The sequence below is a fragment of the Rattus rattus genome, chromosome 4 (assembly GCF_011064425.1).
Source record: "Rattus rattus isolate New Zealand chromosome 4, Rrattus_CSIRO_v1, whole genome shotgun sequence".
Classification (NCBI taxonomy): Eukaryota; Metazoa; Chordata; class Mammalia; order Rodentia; family Muridae; genus Rattus; species Rattus rattus.
This window is the reverse complement of record NC_046157.1, coordinates 165,120,395-165,144,938: the sequence shown is the minus strand read 5'-3', so window position 1 is coordinate 165,144,938 and position 24,544 is coordinate 165,120,395. Positions and strand designations below refer to the sequence as shown.

Below are 24,544 nucleotides of genomic sequence, written 5' to 3'. Positions count from 1 at the left end.
AAAGCCTAGCTTTCTGGGTCACTCACAGGAATTTCGGTTCCCTGGCCTGGTAGGCCTGCTAGATGAGAACTCCTTAAGGACAGGAACAGGTTGGCCTGGTCCATAACCTCACCACATAGGTTGGCATTCATCCACAGGCACTTAAAACCGAAGTTTGCCTTTACTGTTTTTCTGGCCCAGGTCATAGGCCGCCCTGCCCTGTCACCATGGCATGGCTGAATAGCAGGGCTGCAGGCTCCCCCATTACTACTCTATGGGGTAACTGTCATACCTGGCTTTCTCTTGCTCAGCCCTGTGGATGGTGGCCCGCAACTCAGTGTTGGAATGTTGTAGTACGTCCTTCTCTTGAACCTCATCGTCCAGTGCCCGGCGAGCCTCCAAGGCCTCCCTGCGTAGCCCCTCACGACTCTCTTCACTGTCCTGAAGTTCTTGACGCAGTTCAGCCAGCCTCTCATGAGCCACGTTCAGCTGTGCCTGCAGCCCCTCAGCCTAAGGGAGGAATATGTTCTAGTGACCATGAGCTGAGGACCGTGGGCTGTGGCTGCACAGGCAGCTGCTCCAGGAACCTGAGGGAGTACAGGATTCTGGCTCTGACTGGGTACTCCTGGGTCATCCAGCACTTGAAAAAGAAAGCAGATCCCTGGGATGCAGGGCCCAGATAGCCTGACCCCTTCTGGCCTAGCTCTACCCCATGTTCACTCTGAAGAGATCCGGGATGTTGATAGGTGGGCAGTAAGGTCTACTTGGGGAATGACTTTGTCCACACATCAGAAAGGGCCATTATTGATAGCCCCTCCTACCCCCTAACCTAGGACCTGCTCCTCCCTTTGGCTAACTATGTAGGTAGTTGGTCAGCAGCCTGGTGCTTAGCACCAACAACTGCATAGTCCTCAGCTCGAACCTCCTCATCTTCTCCTACGTGTGTGGGAGATAGGGGAGTGAGACCTCAGACATCCATGCCCTCCAAACTCTCCAGCAGGCTCAGGGCCTCTCAGGCCAGAATGCTCTGCTGCTGAAGTAAGTGGCTTTAAGTTTAAGGCAAGGCTTAACCCATAGGAACATGGATGCCCTTAAACTTGAGGGAGGCCACTTAGTCCCTCTGTGAGCTGACCTGGGGAAGGCAAAAGGCCACGGGTATAAGTTCCATCCTGCTGGCTGGCCCACAGCTCACAGGATGAGTGTCTACACACTGCAGGGGGTACCAAAACTTGGTTTCCTGTCCCAGGAACGAGGCATCTCTGGGGAGATGGATCTGGAGGAGGGGCAGTCCCATCTCAACTCCTAAGCTATGGGGTACAGACTTGCTGAGGCCTCTAAGTCCCAACCTACAACTCTGACTAGAAGCCTCAGAGAAGGCTCCATCCTGGCTCTCAAGAGTCCCTGGGGAGGAGGTGGAGGAAGCCAGCGGGGACATGCTGAGAGAGGAAGCCACAAGAACTCAGTGGTGCTGAGTGGCTGGTTTGCCAAAAGCAAACCCCTCTTTGCTGGCTGTTTTCACGGGACATTGTCCAGGCCCCCGGCCGGCCTGGCTCCAGAGTCCGCCCGCTGTTATTGTTGTTCTGTTTTTGGGAAGGGCCAGGGCCTCCCCACTGCTCCCCTCCCACCCCCCACATGTGGGAGCCACAACCGTGCAGAGCATTTTCCGCTGAACTCAGCAGAATTCACCCAGAAGGTCAAGGACCAGGGAAAGGGCTTGTCCATCATCCAAGGAGCTGCACTCATTTCCCGGAGCAGGGGAGATGAAAATAAGCAAAACAAATGGGGGAAGGGCCCCCTGCTGCCAGGCCACCTCCTCCCCCACTGTCCAGCACCCCCGCCCACCCCCTCCTGAGGACATCCATCCCCTTTGCAGGAATTTTACAGCCAAATCGCTTAATGTGATTATAATAATTATTTCTTTACTAGAAGTTGTATAAACAGTCCCTTTTGAAATTTCTTGCAGGGAGGCAACTCTGCAGGGATCAGGGCAGCGAGGCAAGCAGGGGAGGGGCCTGTGTGTGCACGCATGCATGCATACCCGAGTGAAGGTATTCACGGGTGCTTTGGTGCACACCCAAAGGATGCGTGTGCATGCGTGTGATTGTCTGTTTACACGTGTATAACAGATGTGCTTCTAAATACGCATGTGTGCTTGCTGTTCATCTACATGCACATCTGTACGTCTTTGCCATGTCCTTATGGGCTTTCATATGTGACTCCCGCATGTATGTATGTGAATACATGGGGCGTATGTATATGTATTATTTAGCATGCACACACCACTTAGTATGTATATGTATCCATAAATGTACATCTTCAGCGTGCACACAGGTGAGAGGCATCAACATGAAGGTTTACATGTGTGTGCATATTTGCATGTGTGAGAACCCCAAGAAGGTTTGCAAAGTCCTCCGGTTGGAGTGGGGAAATTCCGAGCCAGCCCAGCACCTAGAACATGCTTCCCCCCACTTCTTTCTGCAATCATTTCTTTTCCACCTGGTCCCCCATCTTTTCAGATCCATCACCATCACCCCTTATCACTTTCTGGGGGGGCTTCCCTTACTGAAGATGACCTTGCCATGAAGCTTACATCCTTCATCTCACCAGAGTGAACGGGGCTCCCCCTCTCCAGATCCTTCCCTCTCTGCCCCCCAGTTTTGAAATCGCACTTTGCTTCTCCATGTGGCCGCTGACCAGGCTTGACTTTGAAATCTGTTGGAAGGAACTCTTTCTCTTTGGGGCCAATGTAAACAGCCTGTCATGTTCAGTCATGCTCTCTTCCTCTCCCGGGCTCTTGGCCGGCCCCTTGGGGTGTGCTTGGGGAGGGAGAGCCCTCTGCTCACCACACCAGGCCAGCTGCCCTGCCTGCCAGCCTTGGCATACGGCCCAGGAGTTGTGAGGCTGCTTTGTCCCCACGGACTCCACCTGGGTTCTGGCTGACCCCCCCTCCATCTCAGTCCACACACCCTCCTGCCCTTGCCTCTCCCAGGCGCCCCCAAGTCCTGTCAGAAGTTCTCAGAAACACCTTTCCATCTGCTGGCTGGCTGCCCGCCCCCCTGGCCTAGCTGTGGCCTCCTCTGGCCCCTCCCAAGACTGCCCCTCACCCTGTCATGATCATGTGGCTCCGGGAGCCCCTGTTCGAGCATCAGGGTCCACCACCATCCCTGAAAATCCCACCACCATCCCCCTTCTCCTGCCTTTCTGCCCTGAGTTCTCTAAACTCAGCTTCCATCAACTTTACTTCATCCAATATGGAGTCTAGGCCTCTTGTGCAGGCAGAGCCTAACTCCCTCGGGGTTCCCCAGGGCTCCCAGGTTTCTCAGCTCGAACCCCTACCCCTGTGTCACAGTGGCCTCTCAGATGACATTAGCCCCTTTGGGAGGGGGCTATAATGCCGTACAATGACAGCTCCCTGTATCCGAGTCCCAGACTCTGAACTGCACAAAGGTAAGGATGGGCTGTGGAGGCCCTGGAGCCTGTGCTGTGTGGTTCTGATCAATTGTCCATGGTTAGCCTCCCTGGGTAGCCAGCCTCCAACTACCCCAACAGGAACACAGGTGAGGTGCTCTGGGGTCTTTCTGAGGTGAGCCAGGACCGGTGGCAGCCATGATTTGGACTTGCAGCAAACTACAGCAGCCTTGCCTTCTCTCAGCAGTGGTTCTGCTCTGTCAGATCCAGTTCTTTTGAAGACTAAACTTTGGGCTAGAAATAGTATCTTCTATTAGGCCAGGGTGGGCTTTCCCCAGCTGATGCCAGGAACCAGGTGCCATTTTACCGCCCTGAGAGATGCCTCTGGCTGCCAGACCAAATGGGGCAGTCATTTGTCTCTTCCTGGGGTGCTCTCCCTTCTCCTGCATCCCTCCTCTCTCAGCGGCCTCCTCCCTCTCCTCGAGAGACCACCTCACCTCCCTCCTCACGCTGCTTCGCTCGGCTGCTATCTCGCGGAGCTTCTCTCTCAGAGTTTCAGCTTCTCTCTGGTGGGCGGAGATGGCCTCTTCGAACTGGACCTGGAGGGTTCTCAGCTCTTTGGTCATGGTGGAAATGGTAGCCTGGGGATGGAGAGACCACTGGGTGTATGGGAAGCTGGTCCGAGGCCTGACTGCCAGGTCTTGAGGCAAGCATATGGGGGTGACTGCTCTGAGAAGCTCCCATACCAGAGAGCTCGTGCTCTGAGGCCCAATGCCCATGAGTCTTTGCTTTTCTCCTGGGATTCCCAGACAATGACTGTGGCAAGCAAGTGGGCACGGCCTAGCTCAGGGGCCCAGGTATCCCTTTTGGCCTAATATTCCTTTTCAGTCCATTTTATGTGGAGAGGGGACAGAAGCACCTGCTTAGCAAGTGAAGAGATCCTGCCCTCCTTGGCGCTTGCATGCACACTCACTCTGGGGGGCTGATCCTAGGTCTCACGTGGTTCTTTGCTGGGACTCCAAGGTCTTCAGTATTTGGGAGAAAACACTCATCCCCCTTGTTAGGCTACTGAGCCAGACTGGGGACAGAACTATCTAGTCAGAACAGCTGGCCTATCGGTGGTGCCCTCCAGAGCCCACAGTGCTCCAGAGAGGCACCAGCACTATGGAGACACCACTCCCACACCTGCACTCTGCAGGCCATCATCTGGGGTTACTGCTGTATATAGGCTTCCATCAGCCCCACCGTTTGCTCTGGTCCTTGGCCCCTGGTCTCCTTCTTCTCAGCCGGCACCTAGGATGGCCAGGTCATGGCTCTGTGCCCACATAGTCCAGAACTGCTAGCTCAGTGAGATTGCGGTTCCTTGTGAGTCTTGGGGACCAGCTCCTGGAGGCAGTGATGACTCAGGCCTGGGGGCCCTTCCACCCATCAGTGGCTCAGTGCCATGTCACCCCACAGCTGGGGTTCCTTGGCTGCACTCCCCCTCTCTCAGTGGGTTTTAATTTCCATTTTCTAAGCTGAGGTGGCAAAAGAACCCTTAATGAGCTCCCCGAGGAGCAGTGCTGGCTAGAAGGCCTGGTCCCTAGCCCAGGGGGAGGCTTAGCCAGCAGGAGAGAAGGTTCCAGAAGCTAGTGTTGGCTCCTGCAGAGGCCAGCCTGTGAGCAGGAGATGGCAGCTTCCAGGGTCTCAGGACACTTTCCTACCCATAGGGTGAAGACTGGTAAGCATGTTAAGAAGCATGTAGCCACAGACTGGGGACCACTCCAGGCTGTGCCATAGAGTGCTGTCCAGCCCTGGTGAGGCACTGGGGGAGAGAGGAGATAGAACAGAGGGGAGCCAGGGGTACATGCCCTTAGGTTGTTGCATTCTGTGATGGGGGTGGTCAGAGTACGTGTATTGGGGGGAGTCACACCTAATTTGCCGCACCATTTCCTACTACACAGCACTGGGGATCAGCCCCTGCCTTCTTCCAACAGCATCACCAGGACACCCTCCCCAAGGGTTTGTCACCTCCACACACCTGCCTCCCACTGCAGCTGGGTGGTCTGCTCTCACTGGCCACATGGGCAACAGAACAGCTGTCTAGGAGCCAAAGGCTGGCCACAGGGACAGTCTTAGCTCCTCATTTAAAGGCCATCTCCACCAGTGAGACAGGAGTAGGTCAATGCCTGCCCACAGTTGGCTTTACTAGAATCACCTTGAGCACAGACAGGCAAGGCTCTTGCTGTGTGGATCAGAAGAAAGGGACATAGGCCTGGGTCTATTCCTCCCCCAGCTGTTGCTACCCAGTGTATGACCCAACTTGTCAGTCTTGATCAGCTCTGACTCCCGGCAGCACCAGGTTCAGTGCCCGTAGCCACCACAAGCAGAGACTGGGGCACAGGCAGCCATAATCACGTGGCTATTCCCACCGATGAGACAGTAGCTTTTTCCAGCAGGAAATTTGGAGACGCCAGAGGGACACAAAACTCATGAAGACACAAAGAGGGGAATATAATTCCAGGGCCAGACAGAAAGGGGCTATTCTGGGGGCTCTGCTAGGTCTGCTAGGCTATACGTGACTAGGCAGTTGTTTGGTCCTCTGCTGGGAACTGTCAATGGGGCTCACCTCAGCTTGCACTTGCTGGTTCTGGGCCTCCTGCCGGGCCCGTTCCAGCTCCAGGTGGGCTCCAGAGAGCTCTTTGCTCAACAGGTTCTTCTCTGCATCTTTCAGAGACAGGGCCTGGACGTGAGGAGAGAGAGAGAGAGAGAGAGAGAGAGAGAGAGAGAGAGAGAGAGAGAGAGAGAGAGAGAGAGAGAGAGGAGCTTGGGAACTGGGGCTCCCTCTGAGGCACAACAGAATGCTCACTGTTAAGCCCCTGCCAGGATTACCAGCTTTTGTTTGCACCTCTGCCACTGGGCAAGGGATGGTCGCGACACCTCCTAACACACTTCACCTTCCATCCTCCCTATGGGTGCTAAGCAAACCATCCTGCTGCTCCCTCCTTCCCATGGTCAGAATCCTGGTTTTCACTGGGCAGACAGGTATATCGTGATTTCCTACTGTTCTGGGCAACCGCTTCCTACAGTGAGCAGGAAGAAGCCATGACAGCACTAAAACCAAGCATGCCTATCTCACTAAGGGCGTGAACAGGATAGAGCAGCCTGATTCAGGGAGACCTTGCTCCCAGGGCAGTAAGGCTGGAAACAGACTTCGGCCATGCCTCACTCTTATCATTGATAATGTCAGGCAAGAGAGCCAAGAGCCCTGGATAGCAGCTCAGGGAGAATCCTGGTTGGTGAACACAGACAGGGTAGGAGAGTCATGAGCCAAACTGGTTCTCTGGCTCACCCTGGTTGTAATGTCTGAGATAAGAACTATGGCTGCAAGTGTAGCACCTTCCTCCATGTTCCAGCCTTCTGCTGAACCCCTAGTTGATGGTCGGAGCACTCCCCACACTTGTAGCCATTCTAGCTGTAAGTATGGGTAGGTGGGGGCACCCCTTAGCCTCCAGGCACTGTACCTCTAACCTTTGGGGTCTGCACTAAGCCCTGGCTGCTAGGATGGGTTGCATTGCGGATAAAATGAAGAATTGTAAGAGTCTCAGAGGAAGAGAGGTGGTGAGGCAGGAACCCTGCCCCTCCCCCCACTCTCCATGTTTTGAACAATGAAACACACACACACACACACACACACACACACACACAACACAAACACGCACGCACGCACACCCGTGCTCCTCACATATCCTTCCCTCTCAGAGCTCATGCTTCCTTTGTTTTGCCTCATGCTGGAAACCTGCCCACCCATGCTTTGAGACCTTTGAGGCTTGGGACCTTGATTTGCCTTCTTGAAGTTTCAACTAATGGGCATGGTAAGAAAATACTTGTTGACATTTTAGGCAGAACGACCTGAAGGACAGAGTGTGGCTCTCACTGCAGTGAGGTAGCAGGCCCAGCCAGACCACAAGAATGGAAAACTTAGGGGGAAACGGTCCTTCGTCTCCAGCTGTCTTGTTCCTTTGAAGCTTGGTCCCTGTAGACTCTCTCTTCTTGCTTGAGGTCTCCCGAAAACTGTCTCAGGATGGGTGATGTCGGTTTCCTCCAGGAGGTACCGCAGGCAGGTCTTCCCCACCTGGGATGCTTCTTCCCATCGGCAGCCTGACACGAGGGGCAGAGAGCCAGGGAAAGCCCACTGGCTGCTGTGGTGACCATTGCCCACATGCCTGGCTTTCTGTATCACAGCACTAGAGCATGGTGTTACTGTGGCCATGCTGTGGGTTCAGAGCAACCACCGGAAGCTGTCTTCTTAGCCTGTCCTCCTCTTTCTCTGAGTCTCAAGGGCTGTTTGTGAAATCAGGGAGCTGCACTCTGATGAGAATAGGTGGTGTGGCTTGGTGGGTGGTCTCAGGTGGCAGCGAGGGATTGTGTGGGGCCTCGATCACTGCCAATGACCATGCATGTTGCCTCCCTGAGCCTCTTCTCATACATCCATAGGGAGGGGGAGAAGGGAGAGGGGAGGAGGGGGAGGAGGATGCCACTGTGCTCCAAGTAGCTCTGGATCCTCCATAGGTGCAGCCTCAGCCTCTCTCTGTCCTCCCCAACTCCAGCCTTACTACCCCAGTCACTTTTATATTTTTCCTGCTCAGGGATAGCCCTCGAATTCCGTTACTTGAACCTGGTGTGGAGAACCTTCAGGACTCCTCTGCATTTCTAGCTGTCCAGCTCCTACAGATTCTGATGGCCACACAGACACAGACATCACAGAAACCCCTGAATGCTGTCACCCAGCCGCTTGCTCCCATCTCAGCACCCTGCTCCTCTTGCAAAGGCTCAGCTTCCTCCAGCATAGGACCCAGAGAGGTATGCAGTTACAGTCATGGTTCCCATGCCCAAAGGTACTCAGTGTGGGTTCGGGCAGGAGATCAACGTGTGTACATCTCAATTTTCTACCAGTCAAACAGGATCGTGAGAGCTTGGGTTCTAGGATGTTGACAGTCAATTAGAGACGCAATTTGACAATAAACCCTGCCTGTTCTATCTACCCATATCCTCTCCTTGTAGTCTGTGACTGGTGCAAGGAGGCCATTGTCCTTGATGACTGTGATGGCATGCGTGCCGTGCGTGTGTGTGCGTGTGTGTGTGCGTGTGTGTGTATGCGTGTGTGTGTGTGTGTGTGTGTGTGTGTGTGTGTGTGTGTACTTTTCTGCTCAATTCACTCAGCAATGAATTCTTTAGGGTGGCCCAATTTCTTGGAGATGCCAGGGCTCAAGGATAACCTTTGAGACTCAGGGTCTAGACCTGTGGGATGGAGGAATGGTCAGGCTGGGTGAGAACTATGTGGCTGAACCCTGCAAATGATGGGGTGACTGGCTGATTGGGTGGGTGAGCTGAGAGACACATGGATGAACAGCTGGATGTGTAGCTAGTTGGAAGGATGCCTCGGTGGGTACATAGATGGATGGCCAGGTAAGGGGACAGATGGCTGGCTGACAAGTTAATGGATGGATGGTCAAGCATGTGGATGGATACCTGTGTATATTTCTGGATAGCCACGTATGTGTTTAGAGATCTGTGAGCATAGAAAGGAAGATGTATAGTCAAGTCAGTAGAAGGAAGATGGATAAGTGACTGTAACATTCTAATGCAAGGGTGGGCAGGTGGGGTGGATGTGCAAGGAACTCTAAATGTATAGATATGTGTGCCTGTGTACACCAGGGATGATGAATGAATGTGTGCATGGATGGTTGGTATATGGGCATGTGGTCAAATGGATGGGTGTGTAGATGGGTGAGTGGGTGGGTGGATGTCTGTTCACCAGCTTTTATGCAGCAAAGCTGTACCAACTTGGAAAGGATGCATTTGCTTGGGTCGGGGGAATTCAGTGCAGCCCTCATGCTGGGACCAAGAAGAAAGTGTGGCAGGTAAGGATACCAGTTCTCATGTTCCTGTCACCTGCTGCATCTCGTGCTCCAGTTGAAGGAGGCTCTCATCCCGCTCCTGCTTCAAGTTCTGAATCTCCCCCTGCAGCACCTCCCTGTCGGCTGTACTTTTGGTCAACAGCTCTTTCTGTTGCTCCATCCACCGGGCAGCTGCCTCTTTCTCCTCTGCCAGGGATAAACTGAGGGTGTCCTGGCCAAGGCAAAGGATAGGTTGTGAGATCAGGAATGGGAGACTGGCAGGCACTTGAGGCTCTAAATTAAACTTTCTAGCTACTGAAGAGCTAGGGGTTGGTTGTCCAGCCATCAACTAACTCTCCTCTCCTCTCCCCTCCTCTCCCCTCTCCCTCTCCCTCTCCCCTCTCCCTCTCCCTCTCCTTTCCCTCCCTCCCTCTCCCCCTCTCCCTCTTCTTCTACAAGATTTCCCAAACAGAAGCTGGGAAGGGTCTCTATGGGTCTCAGAATCTACTAAATTCCAGCAGATCTTAAGCTGCTCCTGAATCTCTACCATGTGCCACTGGTGCAGGGGCATGGGCAGATAGATGAATGAGTATATAGATGGATGGATGGATGAACAGGTCAATAGATAGATATACATATAGATGGAGAATGGATGGGTGTGTTTTGACATATATATATATATATATGTGTGTGTGTGTGTAACTATATGCATATGTGTCTATATGTGGTTAGATAGACAGGTAGATGGATGGATGGATGGATAGATGGATGGATAGATAGATGGACAGGTTGATAGATATGCACATAGATGGAGGATGTATGTATGTATATATATATATATGTGTGTGTGTCTAATGGATGGGTATATGTGTGGCTAGACAGACAGGTGGATGGATGGATGGATGGATGGGTGGATGGGTGGGGTGGATGGATGGATGGGTGTATGGATGAATGGATGGGTGGATGGATGGATGGGTGGATGGGTGGAGTGGATGGATGGATGGGTGTGTGGATGAATGGATGGGTGGATGGATGGATGATAGATGGATGGACAGGTGGTGGATGAGTGGACTGATGGATGGTATGTGGGTGAACAGGATTTAACTCAGAAGATCCTTGGGGGCCTAACTAGCAGTACAGCCCTGACAAGCATGAAGCTCTGGTCTATCAGCCTGAAGTCAGGGCACTGGGTCCTCTGTGAGCAGGTGCCTGCCCTGCACATCAGTGACCCCTCCCAGATACCACACAAGACCTTCTCTGACCTCTTAGACCATGAAGGGCCAGGCCCCTCCTCCCTTGGCTTGGCCACCTCTGCTTGCTGGGAGGACATGGCAGACCCCTAGGAAATGGCCAAGTGGGCCCCAGGACACGGACCTTCTCCCTGTGCAGACGTGCCAGCTCCTCTCTGTGGGCCAGCTCCTGGCGCTCCAAGGCCAGCTGTGCCTCCTGCTCTTGCTGTGCAGCCTGCTGCTGCAGCTGTCCCAGATCCCACTGCAATTTTGTCTCTTGGACTTCCCAGTCACTTTTCAGCCGCTCCATTTCCACTGTGAAATGTCAGGTGTGTCGTTACGGTGCCCTCTCTCCTTTAGAATCACCCACTTAAGAAGTGGGTGCTGCTAGCACATGGTGGGTAAGTTAAATGGGGAAACAGGTACCAGGAATGAGTACAGGGCAGGAGGCCACCGTAGCAACCCTATGGCTGCACCTCGAGTCTGAGCTCAGAGTTGGCCATGACCAGGACAGGCAAGGACTCCCCCCTGCACATGGCTCACAGTCACATGACCTCCAAGCCCTTGGGTCTTCCCCTAAGGGTTCAGGGAGAGAGAATAGCACTTATAGGGACTGAGTTCCCCCCAACAGTGACTTGGGGGTGAGGACAGAGAGGCCACCCACTGCAGCACCTTGCAAGGCCTGGCGAGCCAATTGATCAGCCTTGGCCTTTGCTCCCAGCTGTTCCTGCTGGGCCTGCAACTGCGTGGTCAGCTGTTGGGCCTCAAAGAGGCTGTTCTCCAGAGAGTTCCTCTCAGCCCTGTGGTGAAGCAACAGATAGCAGGCACATAATCCACATGGTCCTGAGGTGTCTTAGTTTGTACATGTAAGAAGCCGTCATACCCTATGCGAAAACATGTTTCGGGCCAAATGAAAAACCAAAACCAGAAATGAAACAAAATAAACAAGCCACAGCAGAATAACTCAGAATTATAAAAATAGAACAAATACAGAGGATATTTTAATCTCCTTAAGCCTGACATGAAAGCCAGAAGGAGGGGAAAAAGAGGCCAACAGATCTGGATACACTTAAAGGCGGGAGGGATAGTTTTCCACAGAAGAGATTCCATAAATCAACTTGTAAGGAAAGGGCAGAAAATGAAACCCATCACTTTGCCTGCTAACTTAAGAAATTGATCTTTAAAAATTAAAAACAGAAGATGACAAGGGGCAGAATTGGAAGAATATCTATATTTGGTATTTAAACATAGGGATAATTATCTATCATATACAAAGAGTTCTGGCCGATCACTAACAAAGTCAACAACATGAGAAAAAATACCAGTTACAAAGAAAATATCAAACAGACAAAAGCATGTGAAATGTACTTTACCTTACCAGGAGAGATCAGGGCCCAGGAAAATTTGAACGACAGCCAGGCAATGTCATTAACCATACAGCAGATGAACAAAGACTTAAAGGCAAGCACGCCTAGTGTTAGCAAGGGAGTACCTGGGGAGACTAAGCATGCTGGCCATACCTCACGCAGGCACCAATTCTAGAGACACTTGACATCCAGAAACAGGATGCCCACTGTAGCTTTACACTGTGGCTGGATGTGGCTGGACGTGGCTGGAATGCCAACAAATGGGGAAAATGTAGTCATCACAGTGCATCTAACATAAGCAGTGTCATGCACTCGGCAAGAAAGGGGTCACCCACAGGACAACCAGCAAAGCTACAGTGTTACAGGCTGTGGTGGAGAAAGTAGCCTGAGTGCATCTTCATGCAGAGCTCATCATCCAGAAACCACGTGGAATGAGGTGTAGCAACCTACGACAGTGCTCACTCCCAATGTGGGCTCCTGAAAACAGCTTGACTTGCTGATAGCCAGCCCAGCAGTGACTGACTAACCCAGCACCGTCAGCGTGATTTGTCACTGAGCTCTGGTCTTATCATGAACACTCTAGAACATAGCAGCAAAGTATGATATCAATGGGTGGGGGAGGCCGTGACCCTTGACTGGCTTGACGGTTTTACCACAGCTCCTGTGTTACCCTGAAGAGCACCAGAACCTGCCAGGACCCCTTCGTGTGTGAGGGAAAAGTCCCCCCGGCCCAGGCTACACACCCTAGAGACCTCACTGTCTGCCACACCATACCCTGCCCCCCTTGTAACACTACACACTCCCTGTTTTGTGAGCAAACATGCCCTCTCCTCACTATGTATGGAGAACATTCTTCCTCTGAGCTGCCTTGAAGCCTCCTCCTAGGGGGTGTATCTGGATTTGCCTCTGAGGTCTGCTCACAGCCTGGGAACCTGAGGGTGTGTCCAGTTTCTTTTTCCACAGAGGCTCAAAAGCATCTTACTGTGGTTGAGCTCAAGGCAGAAGCCTGGTGCTACAAGGTAAAGGCGAATGGGGAGTGGGTGAGCTGCAGCAGGATGTATGGGTGGGAACCTGCCCCTCTCACTACCTGATGAACAGCCAGCACTCCATGAATGGAGAGAGGTATGGATCAGGCATGGATGCCCCTAGCAGCCCTGCCATCATGGCTTCAGCTGGTTATCATGGTACATTGTTATTTGGTGGGTCTTCAGGGTTGCTATGTGTCAGTCCCTCTGGGTCCAGAGATCAAGGCTGGATCCCACCCTTGGAGGTTCTGACCAGGTTCATATTCAGGGCAGCATATGTTTCCAGGGCTCAGGACCCACTTTGCTCTTGCTCACCTGGGAAGCCCCCTCCAAGTTTGCCACTGGGATGCTTACACAAGCTTTTATTAAGAGAGGTCAGTTCTGAGAAGTTGAAGGTCTGGGTCCTTCTAGTTCCCCATGGCCCTAGCATCTGGAGTTCCAGAGGGAAATCTTCCAGGAAGCCCTTCATGACTGAGAAGGCTTTGGGGAGAAAAAGCAACAGCTAACCTTGGGTCTCTGCAGAGGCTATGGGACCAGCCTAAGCTACCACCATTCTTGCCTCCATGGGCACATTTCCAGATTTGCATGTTGCCCTCTTGGTTATGAGGATTCCCCCACATCCATGTCAGGACTATGGGTGGACCCTACTCTAGACTGCACAGCTGTGAGCCTCTGGTTCCCAGGACTACTAGAAAAGCTACTAGACAAAAGTTTCAGAAGGGTTCTTGTGCTACCTCTAGGTGTCTCCCTGGGAAGGAAATCTCAGAGCCATGCAGCAGAGGGAGGGGAAGGATCCCTGGAGTTGTAGCCTGTAGCTCTACCCCAAACTCATATTCTTAAGGAAGAAATTGCATATCTTTCTTTTACTGGTCTGATCTGGGTCTCTGGTCTAATAGGGTTGCCCCCTTTCTTACTTTCTTCTTGGTTCCAGCACAAGGGCTGCACTGAAGTCCCCCGACCCAAGCAAATGCATCCTTTCCAAGTTGGTACAGCTTTGTTGCATGAAAGCTGGTGAACAGACATCCACCCACCCACTCACCCATCTACACACCCATCCATTTGACCACATGCCCATATACCAACCACCCATGCACACATTCATTCGTCATCCCTGGTGTACACAGGCACACATATCTATACATTTATATAGTTCCTTGCACATCCACCCCACCTGCCCACCCTTGCATTAGAATGTTACATTCACTTATCCATCTTCCTTCTACTGACTTGACCATACATCTTCCTTTCTATGCTCACAGATCTCTAATCACATACGTGGCTATCCAGAAATATACACAGGTATCCATCCACACTTGAACATCCATCCATTAACTTGTCAGCCAGCCATCTGTCCCCTTACCTGGCCATCCATCTATGTACCCATCGAGGTGTCCTTCCAACTAGCTACACATCCAGCTGTTCATCCATGTGTCTCTCAGCTCACCCACCCAATCAGCCAGTCACCCCATCATTTGCAGGGTTCAGCCACATAGTTCTCATCCAGCCTGACCATTCCTCCATCCCACAGGTCTAGACGCTGAGTCTCAAAGGTTATCCCTCAGCCCTGGTGTCTCCAAGAAATTGGGCCACCCTAAAGAATTCATTGCTGAGTGAATTGAGCAGAAAAGTACACACACACACACACACACACACACACACACACACACACACACACACAGCATGCATGCCATCACAGTCAGCAAAGACAATGACCACTTGAAAGACACAATGGTTCCTCTTTATGCACCCCATACCATATGCCTACAGCAGACACGCCCTGCCCGTGCCACTGTGCCTGTATAACACCTGGGCTGTTTGAGGGCAGGATCATGAGGGGTACGCCCTGGTTAGTGATTGCACTGGTACCTCAAATCAGCTGCCTCCTTAGTCACAAGCTCGCTATGTCTCTCCAGGGCTTCCTGCTTAGCCAGTAGTTGGGCCCGCTCCTCAGACAGTACGTTCTTCTCATGGAGGGCATCTTGCAGAATGTCCATCTGGGCCTCCTGGTCCTGCAGGCTCTGTGCCAGCTGCTTCTCTAGGGCCCGTTTCTTGTATGTGACCTAGGGGAGGGAAAAGGGACCATGTGGAGGTTTGAAACCTCAAGGTCCACTTCCACTGACACACTTTCTCCAACAAGACCACACCTAATCCTTTCAAACAGATCCACTCCCAGGCAGATAAGCATTTAAATATATGCGTCTGGGAAGGGGGATTCTCAAACCACTTAATCTGTCACATGTTCTATCACAGTGACAGGAAAGTAGCTCACCCAGCAAGTCAGCCCAAACATGAGAGTCCCTTTGAAGCAGGGCCTAGACGGGTGAAGAAGACCTTGGAAGGTAGCAAGAGTTAGTTTACTCCCTCCTGCACATCTGTGGTTCTCACACTCTGGCAATATCAGGGTCACCTGGAGGCTAACTGAAAGTCCGTCTGGGGGAGTGTCTGACTCAGTGAATCTTAGATGGGCAAAAGGACTGGCACTGTAACATATTTAAAGACCCCTGTGACATCGATAGGAAATTGGCTGAAGACCTCAACCAAGGCCACGTGAAAACACAGAAGGCTAACTCTTTGTCTTTGGGCTAGGCAAACCGCAGGATCTAGGGAAGAGTGATCGTAAGATTTTTAAAAAGTGTGGCATGGTGGTTAGTGCATATAATCCCAGAAGCTGGGGAAGTTAAGGCAGGAGGGTTGCTACACGGTTGAGGCCAGTGTGGGCTACACAGTGAGTTCCAGGCTACTGTCCCAAAAACCAAAGCAAAACCAAACATAAACTCATGAGTCCACCACAACAAAACAGGCAATGAAAACAGGAAGTCAAGATGCCAGTTTGGAAAGATATTCACAGAATATCTGTCTGGCATTGATATGCATTGATATATATGAGAAACTCTTACACAGACACAACCAAGATAGAAAATACACACTCACAAAAACACACAGAAGCCTAAAAAAGACACAAATCCAACAGGTGTGTGAAAATGCACCCAAACCACTCGTTACCTTGGAAACACGAATCAAAACCTCTATACATAGAATATTCCGCAGAAAGTAGCTTAAAAATTAAAGCAGATGACATCCGATACTGATGGAACTCACCACACCCCTCCACAATGACCCCCATAATTTCACTTGTATGCATTTGCTCAAGAATAGTGAGAAGTGGGTGTACAAAGGCTGTCACGAGCCTTGTGTATTACAACCCAAGCCAGAAACAGCACGGGAGTCCAGCAGTAGGTGTGTGAGAAAGTTTATCCCCACTCTGACACAGTTATGTGCAAAAGCCAAAAGCTATGGTACACATAACTACACGGACGGATCTTAAAGAGTGTGGAGAGAGAGAAACTTGGTACAAGTTATCCCCACAGCCAGTGCAGGGTCCTCCATGTTGGAACAGAGGCTGCTGGAACCTTAGACATTTAAGCCCCAGTGTGGATGGTGAGAGAGGCTTCTGGACCAGTAGCCATGTTCTTTTTCTTGACTGGTCATCACAGGTGCACACCACTGTCAAACTTACCGGCCTGCCTGTCCCCCACACTGCACATTAATTATCGTTTAACAAAAATGGAGGAATGATGGCAAGAATAAGGGGAAGGGGATCTGAGAACGGAAAGAAGTGATGCTTTCCACGTGAGACATGGATGGCTGAATGTCTCTGGAAGTCTGAGACCCAACTGGGTTTCCACACAAGACACACTGTAAAGACTGCTTCAACTCAGTCCACACCCAATGATCCCAATGAGTAATGGGCTGGAGAAAGAGCTCAGTGGGCAAAATGCTTACCAAACAGGCACGAGGGTCCGAGTTCTACCCCAGAACCCATGTGATACGTTGAGTAGTTCCAGCACCAGCAGAGACTGGAGAACCCCTACAGTTGAGTTACAGACCAGCCAGTCTAGCTTACTCAGGGGGATCAAGACCAGTGAGTGACCCTGTCTTATAAACAAGGTAGATGGGGGCTGGAGAGGTGGCTCAGCAGTTAAGAGCACTGGCTGGTCTTCCAGAGGACCCTGGTTTAGTTCCCAGCACCCACATAGCAGCCAATAACTGTAACTCTAATTCTAGGATGCTCTTTCATGGCCTCCACAAGCACTTGCACATATATGGTGCACAGAGACACACGTGCAGGCAAAACACACACTTTAAAATAAAAATGGGGTGTGTGTGTGGACAAGGTGGGCAGATCCTAGGAATTACATATGAGGTTGCCTTCTGTCCTTCACATGAATGTGTACACATATGTGCATGTACACCTGTACACACACACACACACACACACACACACACACACACACACACACACACACACACAAACCCAAAGAAATCCAACAACCAAAGGACAGGAACTAAACAAACACAGGAGTAGCAGGAGCGTTCAACTGTGCACACTGACCAGGCACTAGAGGCCAGAGCAGAACCCTAACCCAAACATGAAGGACAGTCCTGACCCAAATTTTTCTCTCCCCTTGTCCCTACCCATTGGCACTCCCAGAGGGAATCATATATGTTGCTGTTGGCTCCTCCACCCTGTAGGTTCTGGTAACTTCCTCCTCATGCTTGTGCAAGCAAGCATTTTATCCACCGAGCCACCTACCTCTCCAACCTCCTTCAGAGGTACAATCAGCAGTAGCCTTCATCCGGGTCTCACCTGGTCCACCTGCTCCCGGAGCTGGGCACTCTCCTGCCCAAGCAGGGCCACCTGCTTCTCTAGATGTTCCTGCTTTTGCTCCAGGTGCCCACAAGCCTCCTGCAGACTTCTCCGCTCAGCTTGAATGAGCCCCAGCTGCTGCTCTGTCTGCGTCAGCTGTTCTCTCACGATAGCCTGCTCCTGCTCCAGCCTCTTCTGCTGCTCCCGAAGCTGGTCCCGTTCCTGCTCCAGCTGCAGGGCATGTGGGAAGACATTGAATTGGCGGAGCACACATTCCTCGTTCCCACAAGCCGGCCACCCCTCACAGGCTTGCATGGAGATGCTATTGTTCCTGCTTCTTCAGGCCTGACTAGGATCAGTGGTCACCTACTACTGGGATGGTGGCCTCAGTTCACGTAGGAAAGGAGATCTGGAGAATGGATGATAGAACAAGTCCACAGAGAAGTTTCAAGGACACCTTGGGGGAAGCCAAGGCCTTGGCTCTTGCCTTACCTGAAGTACCAGATGGTTTAGGGTGCCTTTGTCTTGGGAAAGCCCTTCCAGCAGGGTAGCCATCTTGGCCAGTGAGTCCTGTTTCTCCATTCCCTCCGTCTTCAGCCGTGTCACCAGCAATTCCAAGTCAGCATTGCTAGATTCAGCCTGTGAGGCACAGTAGTCACCCAGAGTTGTCTCTGGGAATAGGTTCCAGAGTTTTTCTGATAGAATTAAGGCTCTGACTAGAGTTGGTGACTGGTGGCCTAGAGATTGTCCCTAGGAGCAGATACAGCCAGCAGGGTTGGGAGGGCAAGGGGTCAGGAATGAGTCTAGTGCACAATAGAAGTGACCAGGAACCCTGGTAGTGGCTCAGGCCACACGGGTAAGAGCAGAGGCAAGGACCATGTGTACTTATGCACATACCTGGGCCAGAGCACCACGCAGGCCCTCCTTTTCTGTCTCCAAGATGTCCCTCTGCAACTGCATTGAACTCAGTGCCTCCCGGGATGTGGCTAGCTCCTTCCTGAGCCCAGAAACCTTTTCTTCCAGTTGCTCCAGGCGGCCCTGGCTGAGGCCCCAGGCCAAAAGGCAAAGTTGAAGGGTCTTTTCAGAGATGCCATGGCGAACTTGTAGGCAGGGAAATCCTAGCAAACACTTTAAAAGCCCGGGAAACCCCAGAGAAGCACGATGCGCCCTTGAGAGCAGCCTCTAGTCATATGCCTGGACTGTGAGGCATACACACAGGCGGTTGTGTACACAGGGCCAGGCATTTAAGGGTATAGGTGTGGAAATGAGGTTGTGCGATGGCCAGCTCGGGAGGAGCTGGGGGCCCCCTCTGTCCCTGATGGCTTCTTGGTGTCTCACCTGCAGTTTCGGAGTCCGAGGGACTGCCTCAGAGTTGGCCTGCAGCCCCTCCACAACCCACCTGGTCTCCAGCTCACGCAGGCTGCGCTCACTCTGCTGGGCGAGCTCTGCTTTCTGCTCTGTCCGCAGCAGGAGGCTTCTCCGAAGCTCTGCGTTTGTGGCCTCCAGCTTCTGTGTCTCAGCCTCCTGAATGTCTGCCTTTGCCCTCAGTTCCTCCACAGTTGCCTCCAGGGCTACTTTCTCCCTGGGAAAAGCAGGAGCCAAGGTAGAGGCAGCCTCAAGCCATGCTTCAGAGGAGGAGTACCTGAGACCATCAAGACTTACTGGGGAGGACAGTAAGGGTGAGTGGGTTTGGGTCAGTAGTGTGGACGCATGTCCTCGGGGGCTTCAAAGGCAGAAGCAATTCAGGCACAGGAAGAAAAGCTGATATGGTGTGACCCAAAGCCTCAGGCCCTAATTAGCTGCCTGAGATGAAGTAGCCACTGTCTGGGACATAGCCTTCTCCTTCCCTTGAAGGAGCTTAGGGCCCAGCTCTCTGCCACATGAGCAGCCAGGGCAATCCTCACAGATATCTCTTTGCCAACAAGTAATACCTGCTCTCATCCTTGCAAACCTCCACTACAGAAGGAACACCTTCCTGGCCAGTGTCTATTTGATCTGTCTCAGAACACCCACGCATATGTACTCTGTGGATCCTGAAGTCCATGTGCAGTGGCTGTGGGGTTCTGGATGTTTCTTCCCATGTCTCCTACTCTGTTCACAGCCATGCCTAGCCATTCAGTTGGATCTCCGGATTTTAGGTACATCCCTTTCACCCTATCCTTTGAGAATCAGCTCCCATTTCCCAGTCTTTTGGATCTGACACAGCTTGCTCTGCCCTGCTGAATCCTCCCAGCATTCCCCTCTGCTCCTTCTGCTCTGCCCCTACCTGCACAGAAACCTCCCATGTGGCCTCTTGTGTGCTCTGTTTCTGGAGATATAGATAGTCCTCCTTCTGTGACAGGGCTCTGCCTGCCAAACAGGCTCACTTAAGACTCCCCAGAGACCCTGCCACACAGCATGCCTCTGCTCACTTCTGCCTCCTCTCTGCGAAGGCCTCCCTCCCTCCCTGAGCTCTGCCCACTGTCCTCAGATTTCTGCCCCTCTGAAAGGCTGTCCTGATTGGCCCACCTCTGTGCCTTCCTACAATGTGTCTCCAGGACAGGACTGACTCATTCATTTACTGTGCAGGAATAGGTGCAGGCTGCTTGGAAGACTGGGAAGTTTGTGTGGTCCCCCATCCTTATGGTGAGGGGGAAAGGGAAACATGGCCATCTTGGTTTCCAGGGGGTATTGTACATCTCCTTCAGGAAGATTTCCAGATCCACGGCTAACACCTGGCTCTTAGCCTGCATCCAGTAGATCCCATAGATTCCCACACTTGGTGACCCTGATTCCCTACAGCCCCAGGTCAAGAGTCATGTGCAGAAAGTATTCAGAACTTTATGGTAGCCGCAAAGGAACCATGGAACCCACAGGGTATGTGGAGAGTGGGTAGACTTGGGGTTCTTTTGGTCATGGTGAAAAGACACTGGTAGAGAAATGTTACTTAGATGGGAGCCTGGAGCAGGAATGGTAAGAGGGCAAAAGCTGATGATGCCAGAGCTTCTGAGGATAGGATATGGGCCTTGCCCTGCAGAGAGCCTAGAACATGTGCAAGGAACATGTGCCTTTGTTTTTAGGGAAGAGAATCCTAGATCGGGTACAGTAGAGGGGGCACAGAAAAGGGAGAGAGGCTACTCAATTCAGACAAGAGGTTACAGATTGAGGGACAGCCTGGCCACCAAAAGGTTTTATCTGGAGATGTGGCCTTTTCCTTTTTTGCTGTGAGGCCTCACAGGGGACAATTGCCCTGCCCTACCCTTGATGCTTTCCTCACCTTTCCAGGAGATGGACAGACACCTGAGAGAGCTGTGTCTCCTGCCTCTGGGCCTCCAGCTGGCCCAGCAGATCCTCATGCTCCTGTGCCCTATCCTGCAGAAGCCTCTGTGAGGTCCGCAGTTCTTGCCGGTACCCAGACAGCTGCTCTCGGAGCCCGGCTGCTTCTTCTTGGGAGGACTTCAGCCTCAGATGTAGCTCCTGCCAGGGGAATGACACCCTCAGTGAGCACCAGCTACTAGCCAGAGCACTCAGTTCCCCTAGAAAGGCCCCAGATACCTGAGGCCCCTCCCTAGGCTATGCGGCTCAGGGGCAGACCCCACGGAGGTAGACCAGTACTCCCAGGGCAGGCAGTAGAAAGCTTCACAAAGATACCCTAGCTGGGCAAGATTTGTGACTTTGATGGCCCTGTGGGCTGTGGTCACCCACCTGCTCCCACTGCTGCCGCCTCTCCATGGCTGACTGGACAGCCTGCAGTGCAGGATGCAGGTCGGTTGGAGAGCTGGTCCGTGTTGGGGACATGCGCTGGTGTGGAGACAGAGAACGTGGGGGGCTCCTCAGTCGGGTCTGTACTTCCCTGACTTCAGTGCTGCTGCTCCAGGCCAACCCTGTATACTGAGCATCTGACTGGGCCACCTTCGAGTCACAGAGAGTGAGACAAAAGAGAAGAGAGTGCACGGCCATTAAACAGGACCCTCTGGATGAGGACATCTAAAACCAGGGTCCTCACAGATCTTCTGTATCCAGGAAAATCACCAGGCAAGGCCATACCTCCTTGATGCTGGCCAGGACATGGTTCAGGGATTCAACCTCATCTCTCAGTTCATCCACCGCCAGCTGGCCGCCACTGCGCCGGGATTTCTGTGGGCAGAGACCTCTGAGCCAAGCGGACTCACACCCATGGCAAAGCTCCACCTCCCAGTTCCTCATTTCCCATCCCACAAACCAATCTTTGGATGTCCGCCTTGAGTGTCAGGATGGCTCTCTCTCCTTGTTCCTTCTGCACAGAGAGCTTCTCTACCAGTAGTGTCTGCTCTGAGAGTCTGGAGAGAGGATCAGGGTGATGAGGAAGGCCCTGAGGGTGTTGTGGGTCCATCAGGACTCCTTCCTATGCAGTACCTCCTTACAGTGCCAAGGATATAGTTCAGTCCGTGCCCTGATTGCATGCCTCCTCTGCTATAGATCGTTGATAACTCCCACTATTTCGGGACTAAAATACCAATTCCCAGCTTTATTGTCCTGGCTTATGGGCTCTCTCCAAATCACATCTGCAGCTCCATGTCAGGGTGCTGGGTGAAATCACCTGGAAAACTCTATCTACCTCATCTCAAGCCCGTACCTCCTTGGCCTCCTTACATTAGCCAGCCAAAGCCCATGGCCCACCTGGCTTGAAGCGCCACCTTCTCAGCAGCCCACTGGCCCTGTAGCTGCAGCATTTCCCTAGCCTGCTCCCTCAGCCGCTGTTCCAGGTCACTGGTCATGCTGCTGGCTGTCAGTTGCAGGTGGGAGTCGAAGCTCAGGCAAGCCATATGCAAGCGCTGGGCCGTCCGGGTCATGTCCGCCCGAACATCTGCGAGACCCCTGGGATACAAGAATAGTAACTTGGCTGAGCCTCGTGATCCTGTTGTGAGCATGGGGCCCAGGATGCTGTAAGGCAGACCTCAGAGCTGGAGAGGCAGGCCGCATGAACCATGAACAGTATCGGGAGAAGCCCTACTATCTGCCACGAATTGGTTTATATGTCATGGAATGGCTAGGATAGAGCCAAGAGGAAGTGAGCAGGGGTGAATCTGACCAGAAATGATAACTTTGAGTAAGATACTGGATTCTGGGCCTTTATTTCCTCCTGTGTAAATGGGGTTCCATTATGTCGAGGGCCACTGCGAATGCCTAGGACAAATCCCCATGAGGTATCCAGAAGGGACTTGATGGATCCCCGAAACCCTATGAAGGCCAATGTCTACCCTCCCATCTAGAGAAGGCCAATCCCCTGACCTCCTTCCACCTTCTCTATCCCTCCCTCTCTCCTCCCTATCCATTCACTTTCCCCCAGGGCAGCTAGAGCCACCACAGCTGCAGCCCAGGAAGGACCCCCATCCTACCACTAGGGTACCACTAGTGAGCGTTTCTGTTTACCTCTCCGTGGATGCCCGAACCTCCGCCAGGTGTGTCTGTAGAGCCTTGGCCTGTCTCCACAGGGGGAGGATGTCTCGGGGCTGTCTTAGGCTCAACCTTTGGGTCTGAGAGCAACAAGTTGTATCTGCTTAGGCCTTGTCCTCTTTCTCTCCTGTCACCCCCGCCCCTGGGCTGGAAAGGGGCCCTGTCTTAGCTGTTAAGTCTCAGAACCTCATATCCATCCCATGGGCTTCCCAACTCCACATGGGAGACAATGTCATGCCCACCAGGAGAAAACTGTTCCCAGATTCTACCACAGCTACAGAGGACTATTTCACAGAAAGCAGGGCTGCTGAGAATCAGGTCTTCCCAGACAGCAAGGTTCTCCCAGGCACTGGTGCTGTCGTCTGAGGGAGGGGCTGCTTCTCCGTCCCCTGGGTGCCATGGGAGGTCTGATGCTAGGGGGCTCTACATATCAAGCAGAACCAGTGCCCTGCGGGTGTTCAGAGACCAGGTGAATAAAAACACCCCCATTGAACCCTAGAACAGCCAGCAGCAGAGGAACTACCAGAGAAGGCTGGGTGTCTATGTGCTACCATTCTATCGCCACACCATACTGTGTCCTGTATGCTGACCTCTGGGACCCACAGGGTTCTCTGAACCAGCTGCTCCCCTCTAGCTCCTGCCTGTCCTGCATGATATATCCCTACCCAAGGCTGTTCATCAAGGCTTTCAGATGGACAAACTCTCCTTATGCCTCCTCCCGTGTGAGGCCATTTCTGACTCTTTAGCAGACCCTACACCTGAGCCTTCTGTGCACCCTGACCTCAGGATTATGTTTCTGTACATCTTGGTGCACAACAGAGGACACTTGGTTGTGCTCTGTCGCATCCTAGGGATGAGACATCTTGGCTCCTGTCTCATGGAAGCATAGGATTCTAGACCCTCTCCTCTTCTTGACAAGACTGAGAGCTGGCGAGCACAGGGAGAGCATGCAGCCAGGACCTGGTACAGGTGAGGAACCCAGCCAGCACTGTGCAATTCCATTCTAAAAGGAGCAATGGGAGTATCCGTTTCTCTCCTCTGGGGAGCTAAGCAGAGCCCAAAGTAGGAGTCTCCTCAAACATGGTGGACACCCCAAAGCTGCACTCAACACATTAAAGGCGAGTAAACTAGAGGATGAACAAGCATACCTCTGACATGCTACACACGCACAAACACATGCCTGTATTTTCACCTTGCTCTCACATAGTGTCACTCACATACAGCCACAGGCATGCAGATTTACATCACACAGAGGCAGACCCATACAAACACCACACTCCAGCACACTACACTCATACAAGCTTTCACACACTCACATGCCTTACACACTCAGACTGTTGTTCACCATAATAGACTCCCACATGCATACATACCTCACACATGCACATATACACTGTACACTTACACCTTCACATATACAAGTCATACACAACATAGACAATACATACCATATGCACAGGTACATACACACACTGCTCACATCATAATACACGCTTGTACACCACACACGCACACACACACTCATATACACACATACACATGCATACACACTCATGTACATGCACACATGCACACACACACATACACACATTCA

At 52.3% G+C, this 24,544-nt stretch overlaps 1 protein-coding gene across 1 annotated transcript in view; it reads right to left on the bottom strand.

The window, feature by feature from the left end:
* Positions 1-24,544, bottom strand: part of Crocc2 (ciliary rootlet coiled-coil, rootletin family member 2) — a 60,960-nt gene that overhangs the window by 18,068 nt on the left and 18,348 nt on the right. The window contains exons 7-22 of the mRNA XM_032901668.1: positions 22,927-23,030; positions 22,174-22,371; positions 21,737-21,833; positions 21,220-21,426; positions 20,792-20,991; positions 18,935-19,117; positions 18,433-18,577; positions 18,028-18,174; positions 17,536-17,766; positions 14,754-14,947; positions 11,168-11,295; positions 10,641-10,810; positions 9,322-9,498; positions 5,996-6,109; positions 3,885-4,028; positions 272-489 (exon numbers count right to left, since the gene is read on the bottom strand). Coding sequence (XP_032757559.1) covers positions 272-489; positions 3,885-4,028; positions 5,996-6,109; positions 9,322-9,498; positions 10,641-10,810; positions 11,168-11,295; positions 14,754-14,947; positions 17,536-17,766; positions 18,028-18,174; positions 18,433-18,577; positions 18,935-19,117; positions 20,792-20,991; positions 21,220-21,426; positions 21,737-21,833; positions 22,174-22,371; positions 22,927-23,030 — 2,657 coding nt within the window. The remainder of the gene's footprint in view (positions 1-271; positions 490-3,884; positions 4,029-5,995; positions 6,110-9,321; positions 9,499-10,640; positions 10,811-11,167; positions 11,296-14,753; positions 14,948-17,535; positions 17,767-18,027; positions 18,175-18,432; positions 18,578-18,934; positions 19,118-20,791; positions 20,992-21,219; positions 21,427-21,736; positions 21,834-22,173; positions 22,372-22,926; positions 23,031-24,544) is intronic.